Source organism: Chrysochloris asiatica, unplaced genomic scaffold, assembly GCF_000296735.1.
Source record: "Chrysochloris asiatica unplaced genomic scaffold, ChrAsi1.0 scaffold00050, whole genome shotgun sequence".
NCBI lineage: Eukaryota > Metazoa > Chordata > Mammalia > Afrosoricida > Chrysochloridae > Chrysochloris > Chrysochloris asiatica.
In genome coordinates, this window is record NW_006408568.1 from 13,141,191 (window position 1) to 13,150,630 (window position 9,440).

Here is a 9,440-nt window from a genome sequence, read left to right on the forward strand (position 1 = left end):
AAAAACCTTAAATTAAAAAAAAAAAAAAAAGAGTTACTCTAAAAAAAGAAATAGGGCTAAAGGCAGGTAGTAATAAAAAATAAAACTGGAAGCAGAACCAAAAAGAGACACAAAACAAAACAATTTCATTTTTGATATTGATGACATACACAGCATGTTGCTGTTAAGTGCCGTTGAGTCAATTCCGACCCATACCGACTCTGTATAGGGTTTGCAAGGAGCAGCTGGTGAGCTTGAATCACCGACCTTGCAGTTCAAACAACTTTGCAGTCTGACGCATTAGCCCACAGTGCCACACCAGAACTCCATACACAGCATGTTGTTGTTAGGTGCTGTGTGGAGTCGGTTGCAACTCATAGAGACCCTGTATAGGGTTTCCAAGGAGCAGCTGGTAAGCTTGAATCGCTGACGTCGCAGTTCAAATGGCTTTGCAGTCTGGCACATTAGCCCACAGCGCTACACCAGGACTCCATACACAGCACAACATACTCCAATTGAACAGTTTTTACATGTAGAATTCAGAGACACTGAACACATTCTTCACTTTGTGCAACCATCCTCCTCCTCCTTTTCTAAGTTGTTCCTTCCTCACAGACTCACTAATCCATGAGGTTCTTACCTCATCTTTCAAGTTGCTGTTGTCAACTGGATCCTATGTTGATACAGAAACCTGTGAGAGCTGGAACTCAATGGGCCTGCCTAGTTTTTCTAGAACTCTCAAGTTTCCACCTTTGCCAGGGTGCAGTCCTGCCACTTCTCTATTGCTCATTTCAGTGAAAAATGTCTGTGTTTTCCTTCTCTGAGAGGTTTCCACCCCATACACAGGTTCTGGCTTTTGCAGGTTTTACTGCAGTTGCATGATGCTCAAGTGCTTTTGTGTGGACCAATGATGGGAATATGTTTTGAATTTAGGAGTATGGTGTGTGTATGTATGTGTGTGTGTGTATGAGCGAGAGAGAGAGAGAGAGAGAGAAGCCACTTACCTGGGTATAAAAAAGTCTCAATTTTATGCTTCAGAGAAGTGGGGTTAATATGTACTCATTACCAAAAAACCTGGTTTCAAAGTACAATAGGATTAAAGTGAATGCAGATACAACCTAGAGAAGAGGCTGTCACATGTGCTTTATCATCCCATTTGGAATATAAGCAAGCATAACTATAGCTCAAAAGATGCTTGTTTGGAAAAATCTGACCAGGAGTGTGCTAAAAAAAATAATCCTTAATAAACTGCCTCTAGGAAAATTAAATATTTAACCCTGTTAGTAATAAGATTACCAATTAAATTACCAAAATAACTGGACTTTCACCTTCTCCAGTCCTCCTTTTTTACAAATTAATCTATAGGTCAGCGACCTGGACTCCCTCGCTTGCAACGTGGGACAAGGTGTTGGGGTAGAGTGAGTGGGTCTGATGCCCCTGTGGCTCCAGAGGTGGGCCCTGACTGGTCTAATCCCTCTCAGTACATACTAATAGAAGTCCTGGTATGGCACTGTATGAGGATAGCACTGATAACCGCAAGGTCAGTGGTTCAAACCCGCCAGTCACTCTTTGGAAACCCTAGACAGGGTTACTATGAGTTGAAACGGATTGGATGGCACTTAACAACCACCAGCATAGCAATATGGGACGTTGGGGGTGCAGTGGGTTACATGTTAAGCTGCTAACCACAATGTCAGCAGTTTGACTCCACCAGTCACTCCATAGGAGAAAGATGAGGCTTTCTGATACCATAAAGATTTACAGCCTTGGAAACCCATATACAGGGTCATTATGACTTGGAACAGACTTGATGGCACTTAAAAACAACAACTATAGCAATTGGTTCAAATAACCCAGGGCCAATCCAATCTGAACCTGGCAATCTTCTGATCAAAGGAATTGGTTTAGGTTTGGACATGGGACCCAGTTTGATCAAGGAAACATGAGGAGGTATGCCACAGACATCTGGGGAACACAATTTCTCACTCTCCTGAAAAAGTTACCAGAAGCATTTGGAACTTAAGCTTGAAACTACAGCAGCCATTTTGCCACTATTAGAGTAGCCTAGCTTGGGAGGAAGCTAATGCTGCTGAAAGCAGAACAGCAAAATTCAAAGAAATGGAATTCCTGATAATATTGGTGAACCGTTTAATCAAACTAATCTTTAAACCTGCCCTACTCCTGATCCTTCTGGTTACCTGAACCAAAAGATGCCCTTTCTTTATTGCTACCCTTTTATAGTTTCCTGTTACTTACAAAAGGCCCCTTGGTGGCATAGTGGTTAAGTGCTTGACTGCTAACTGAAACGTCAGCTATTCAAACCTAGCAGCTGTCGTAAGGGAGAAAGATGTAGCAGTCTGCTCTGTAAAGATTAACCCCCAAAACCTACAACTGTTAAACTTTACAGGAGCAGAAAGACTCCTTTTTAACCCATGCAGTACCTAGTGGATTTAAACTACTCTCTGGGGTAGTTCTACTCTGTCCTATAGAGTTGTTACGAGTTGGAATTGACTCAAGGATAATGGATTGGATTTATTACTTACAAAGGAGTAATAACTGATGTAACCTTCAAATGAATGCATGAGGTTGCTAGGATACGAACATTAGTGTGAGCCTTCCTTCTAAAGATAGAGAAAAGGAAGCTAAAGAAGAAACAGAACTAACATGTAGTGAGCACATAAATACCAGAATCTACTGGGGGGTGTAGTAAAGCGCTTTTTATCTTATTAACTCAACAGTAATGACATTGTCCTATATTGACAGAAATTCAACTATCAGATCTGTAACTTGGCTGGAAGAATTCATGATTGCTTCCAATCTAGATATTTTACAATTGTATAAACTAAAGAAAATATTCCAACAATGAACCATATACAAAAAGAAATATTTTTTCACTGAAAAGACATAAAAGTGGTACATTAAAGTGAATAGGGGAGTGCCTCGTGGCTCTGTAGGATAAGGACTGGACCTGTGAACCACAAAGTCAGCAGTTTGAGCCCAGCAGCTGCTCTACGGAAGAAAGGTGAGACTTTTTGCTTCAGTAAAGATTTAGAGCCTCAGAAACTCTACACAGGGTCACTAGGAGTTGGAACAGATTTGACAGCATCTAACAATAACAACAAAGTGAAAGACACTCATTAATAGAATACATTTAAGTTCAAATGACCATCATCTAGAGAGAATTCATAATCTTTCTCTGATTTCTTACCAGTTTTGTTCTTCAGCCTAAATTGTACTCAGAATGAATGAAATGGGCTAAGCTAAAAATTTCTCTCAACAAAATATTTAAGTTGGATTCAAAATCAAAACACCTTGGTTATATCCATTGTGATACCTGGTGTAGTGCTATAGGCTAACTACTGGACTGCGAACCACAAGGTCAGCTGTTCAAACTCACCAGCTGCTCCTCAGAAACCCTGTATAGGGTCTCTATGGGTTGGAATCAACTCGACGGCACTTACAACAGTATCCACTCTGGCTTTATTTGAAAACTTCTGTTGTAGACAGGTCTTGAACCTAATCTTCAGCTGGTTTTTGTTTGTTACCTTCAAAGAAACTGAGCATATAACATTGGGAACTCCTTGGTCCTGTGCCTTTTTAGAATTCTTGACAATGTACTGCTCACTCCATCTCATGTTAGAGACCCATCTCTTTCTGATTTAGGCAACAACCTTATTGTTGTTGTTAAGTGCTATTAAGTCAGTTCTAACTCTTAGCAACCCTTTATTGGGCTTCCAAGGAGTGGCTGGTGGGCTTGAATCACCAACCTTGTGGTTAGAAATCCAGTGCTTATCCTACAGTACCATAGCAGCAGCAGCAGTCTTACTAGATAGGTGTGTGGATGGTTCCCTGTGCCATTTAGTAATAATCAAGTAGCATCTGCTCAGCATCCACTATGCACAAGGGAGTATGGAAATCCTTTTGACCCACAGTTCAGGTAAACACCAACATACCTGCATTGAGCAGCACCTTAGCACAGTCCAGGTGCTCCCTTGCACAGGCAACATGCAGAGGAGTCCCAAAGTGGCAATCGTGCGCTTCAAGATTGGCCCCAACATCAATAAGGAGCTTTACACATTCAGAACTTCCTTAAAATAAATGGAAAAGGAACAGAAGAGTCAATAAATATACACATTTAAAGTAAGAAACATGAAAGACATGGAAGAGGTAAGCCCCATGCTTACCAACACAGGTGAACAAGGGGAAACGAGAACAACAGTCCAACCTAAGGAGCAGCTTACACTCCTCTAAGAAAAGGAGAGCTGCTTCTTTTTCTTAGAGGAGTGAGATGGTTCGCCATGCCCATCTGGTAGTGGAGAAAAGGGAGGGCAAAGCCAGCCCTCCTGTTGTGAGAACAAAGTTTAGAACAAACCCACTATGAATAGTCAAGAGAACACTCCTCACTGTTCCCAGGGATCCTCAGTGGGAAAGAAAGTGTTCACCACTTCCTATCCACAAAGTGTGTCTGGGGTAGCATTAAACCTTCTTGATGAATTTCCCTTACACTTTCTTACGGAGCTGGTTCCCCTCCAGCCTCCCTGACAGCCACTTTCTGCCTCTTTCCCAGGCTCCTCTTCTTGTATCTGCAAGGTGAACTTGGATCAAGGCCCAAGCCTTGGCTCTCTGCTCAACTCTCGTTTTTTGGCGTTCTGTGATGCCACTTTTCTCGTAACTTAATTACTTCTTCATTATAGATAGCTACCAAATTTTTGGGAGCCCTGGTATGGTGCTGTAGGATAAACACAGAACCACAAAGTCAGTTTGAACCACAAGATAGGCAGTTCAAACTCACCAGCTGTTCCTTGGAAATGCTATACTGGGCTGCTATGAGTCTAAACCAACTTGATGGCACTTAACAACAACCACCACCAAATTTCCACCTGGAGCCTTGAAACCCAGGGCAACAAACTCAGTGTGTTTTAAACTAGACATAGCTCCCGTTCCCCTTTCCTAGGGTCCCTACTCCTACCCAGCCTGTTTCAGCCAAGAGCATCGCTTTCTGCTATAACTTCAGAATCATTTTTAATGCTTTTCAGCTCTTCATCATATCAAATCCTATTGATCCTCCCACCAATGCTTTTGAAGAGAACCCATCCTATTCTACCCATTATCATGTGGCCACTCTAGTTTGGGTTCTTAAGAGCTTTGCTCTTGGACTAGTGCTGTAGGCCGTACTCATCTATCTGCTTCCAAGACAACACTCCCCAATCCTTACACCCCACAAGTGCTCATGAACACACACACATACCATTTCACTATATTGTTGTTGTTAAGTGCTGTCGAGTTGATTCTGACCCATAGTGACCCTGTATAGGGTTTCCAAGGAGCAGGTGGTGAGCTTGAACCACCGACCTTGTAGTTCTAACGACTTTGCAGTCTGATACATTAGCCCACAGTGCCGTTCTAAAATTCTGTTTTCCTCTCATTCAACATCTGCTCCAAAGACTTTCAAATAGCTGCTGGAAGCAATGCCCAGAGTGCCTGTGGGGTTTCTGAAGATGACCTCATGTGTGAAGCAGGGTGTGAGATGGTAGGAGCAGTGACCCCGTGTGGAGGCACATGAAACTACACATCCATCAAGCACAGTCAAAGACAAACACACATAGTGCCAGTCAATCAAAATATAAGCCTCTGCTCTGCCACCTTTGTTCAAAAAGGCAGAATCCAAACTCCTTAGTCTGTCACTTAAACTTTTTTCCACCAGGTGTTCCAGTCTTATTTGTTGTTGCTTCTATACTTGGAACAGCTGAGGAAGACTGAACAAGTAATGTCCCCAATGCTTGGGGCCAGCATCTTCTCATCTTCCCACCTTCTGCAATCTATCTATTCTTTGAGGTCCAGTTCCAGCCCCACCTGCTCCCGGAAGCCTCAACAACTAACTCCACCTCTTTCATGACAGCACACTGTCCAAGCTTCTCCCAGGCCCAGCCCTCTGGCACAGGTCATCCTGGATGTGTTGGGGTCTTGCCTTCTATTATAGCTTGACCGGTCTCTCAAAACTATAAGAGGCTTCAAAAAGTTTGTGGAAAAGTGGAATTAAAAGATCACAGAATTTGTCCATTAATTTTCTGAAGCTTCCTCATAAGTGCTAAATCCTCATCTCTACGCCTGTTTATGTAACCCTATTTGAAAACAAGGTTTTCTTTGTTAAATAGACCAATCTTGAGTATGGCTGGTTCTAAATCGAACCACTCTTGAATTACAAAAAAGGACAGATTAGACACAAACACATGGACACATGTGGGAAGACATATGCCAAGTGAGCCTCATTTACAAGTCAAGCAACCAAGGAATGCCCAGAACTACTTCCAAAAGAGGACTCAACACAACCAAGACCCCGATTTGGACTTTTAGCCTCTAGAACTGTGAGAAAATTTCTCTAAAGCCACATACTTAAGATATTTCTTATATAGCAGCACTAGGAAACTAAGACACTTCCCAACCAGATCAAGAGTTTACTAAGGCAGAACCACAGCAAAGACCAGTGAGAGCCAGTAGAGCTGACAGGTGTCTGTTATTAACATCTGAAATGCACTAGGGCACTAAAAAACCACTGTCCACCGTCCTAGATGAAGACAGAATCTCAAATTAGAAAATCTTATTATGATCTCTACAGCTGAGAAGTGACCCAAAGCCAAAGCTCTCCTTTCTCCAGCACTGAATTCTACTTCCTGTCTAGAATGCTTCCTTCCCAAACTCCTTTCATTCAAGAAAGAAAAGTGAAATTTCTTAGGAGAAAAAGAAAAAGGGGTCACATGTGGTGCTGGCTGTAGGAAATACAAGGGCAGCAAGCCCTGAGGTGGCACTGGAGATTGTTCTTCCTGGTAATCAGGAGCCTGGAGCACAGTGGGTGGGGCCAATAGGTCCCTTGGCCGGACTCACCACTCATGCAGGCCTCGTGCAGGGGGGATGCTGTGTACAGGGGCGGGTTGACATTGGCCCCATGGGAGAGCAACAGCTTCACACACTCGATGCTGCCCGAGGCACAGGCGTCACAGAGTGGGGTGCTGCCATCGATGTTTCGAGCATCCACCTCATGGAGAGAAAGAAACAAGTGTCAAAGGTGGGAGGTAGGAGAGAGCAGTGCAGTTCTCCTTCATCCAGATTAGTCACTGTGAAGATACTTTGTTGTGCAGAGGCACTGTGTTGGGCCAGGGAGTTCAGAAGGAAATAGGGATTGGGACAGTCCCTGGGAGCCTCCTGAGTGTAGAAGCTGCCCAGTTTGGGGTTCTTTTTCCTCATAAGCAAGATAAACTCCGCATGGTGCTTTCTACAGCCTCTATACCTAATAAGCACTGTGGCACGGTGGGCTAATAATACGTAAGGCTGCAAAATCATTGAAGCTCACCAGCTGCTCCTTGGAAACCCTATACAGGTTTTATATGGGTCGGAATCAACTCAATGGCACTTAACAACAACAAGGAAAAGACAGCACAAGGGAAGGCAGGGTATAAAAGTGGAAAAGTTTTAACTTAGGCTGTGGATACAAAGTGTCTGAGACATATCTCTTCTAATTTGAAAAACACAGGGGAGGAGAAAGGCAATTCCCCACACTGGCAAATTCTACTTAGAATAGGTCTAAATTCAGCTTCTATTTGGTACATGCTGAAACATGTTTTAGTTCTTCTTTGTCTTCATATCCAACTTTTTAAAGGGTAAGTTATCTGCAGTCTTCAGTTTTGGCTCATACCTTGAAATCTAAATTATGTTGCCATCATTTTGCTAAAATTGCCATTTTTTTCTTGCAACCAGTGTCTCCCTAAGGAGCTCTGGTAGCATAGTGATTACGAAGAAGGCTGTGAGCCGCAAGGCCAGCAGTTCGAAACTACCAGCTGTTCCGCGGGAGAAAGATGAGGGGTTCTGCTCCCATAAAGATTTACAGCCTCGGAAACCCTGTACAGGGTCGCTATGAGTCGGAACTGACTCCATGACATACAACAACAACAACAACTAGTGACTCCCTAATAGTCAAATCCATGAGCAAGTGTCAGTTTTTATCTTCTTCAAGGCTTTGCTGGGCAATGTTTACTTTTCCTCCCTCCCTTCACTTCCACAACATCCTATTCTGGTTTCCTCTCTTTGCTTTTGCAAATCACAGAACCCTTCCTTTTCCTCACTTTACAGTCTCCGTCCGGACTTGCTGCCACCGATTCCCATTGATACAGCCTCAGAGTCTGTCCCAAAAGGGCCACTCACCTGGGCCCCAGCGGCCAGCAGCAGTTGCACACACTGCGCCTGGCCATGCAGACTGGCGGCATGCAGGGGCGTGATGGAGTCCACCATCACCTGGTTGACGCAGGCGCCATCCTCTATCAGCTGCTGCAACTCCAGCGTCTCACCCAGCTGGGCAGCTTCATGCACAGCGGTCCGGTCCAACCAGAAACCTGGAAAGGAAAATAGTACTAGTGTTTGCATCCCACCATTTCTACCCAGCACAAATGAACTGGTAACCCTCCAGGGCTGCTTTGCAACATTCAAGGCAATGTACATGATCGTGTACTGGTCCAAACACTCCTGCTTAAAATCCTTAGCCATCCCTACTGCCTGTAGAGTCCAAACTCCTTGGTATGGCGTCTAGGTCTCCGTGATCAGGACCTTGCTTACCTCTGACCCCCTCCCACCACTGCCCCTTAATAACCTCACTCTCTAGTCAGACTTGTAGTTCATCACTGTCCCCTACTGTTTTACACCCTTTGTATATTCTTCTCTCTGCATGCAACACCTGCCCCATCCGATCTTCATCAACTCTACAATTTTGTTTAAATGTTTACATACTCCATGTGAACCTAGTTGAAATATCTATCTCCTTGTGGGAAATATTTCCTCCATCTCCCACAATATTCACACATACGCACTCATAGCACTGCCTTGTTGCCTTTGAGTTCCTTGATGGTAAGGAACATGCTTTAATGATTCTATTTTAGTGCATTCCTTATGATTTTCTATAGACTGCAAATATAGTTTTATTTCTTCCTTTCCAGCCTAGATGCTTTTTATTTTTCTTGTCTGTTTGTCCTAGCAGGAACTTCTAATAACAATGTGGAATAGAAGTGGCAGGAGTAGACATCATTGTCTCGTCCTTAGAAAAAAAAACAGTTAGTGGTTCACCATCAAATATGCTAGCTATGGGGTTATTGCATTAGGTCAAGATATTTCTCCTTCTGTACCTAATTAGTTGAGCGTTTTTATCATGAAGGGGGGTGTTGATTTAGTCAAAGATCCATTCTGCATCTATTGAGATCATTGTATTTTTTAAAATTCTATCAATTTGGTATAAAACTTAGAATTGATTTTCCAGTGTTAAACTAACCTTGCAGCCTTAGGATAAATCTCTCTTGGCCATTATGTATAAATCTTTTTATATGCTGGTGGATTTACTTTGTTAGTATATTTTGTTGAATAGTTTAGCATCTATATTTATGATTCTTTAGTTTTGTTTTTGTTGTTGTTTATGTGTATGT

General features: G+C 42.9%; 1 protein-coding gene across 1 annotated transcript in view; it reads right to left on the bottom strand.

Annotated features, from left to right (window-relative positions):
* The window catches only part of ASB13 (ankyrin repeat and SOCS box containing 13), a 12,522-nt gene extending 4,008 nt beyond the window's left edge, over positions 1-8,514 (bottom strand). The window contains exons 1-4 of the mRNA XM_006862789.1: positions 8,409-8,514; positions 8,176-8,363; positions 6,862-7,012; positions 3,933-4,067 (exon numbers count right to left, since the gene is read on the bottom strand). Of these exons, the coding sequence (XP_006862851.1) occupies positions 3,933-4,067; positions 6,862-7,012; positions 8,176-8,363; positions 8,409-8,514 (580 nt within the window). The remainder of the gene's footprint in view (positions 1-3,932; positions 4,068-6,861; positions 7,013-8,175; positions 8,364-8,408) is intronic.
* Between the last annotated feature and the right edge of the window lie 926 nt (positions 8,515-9,440).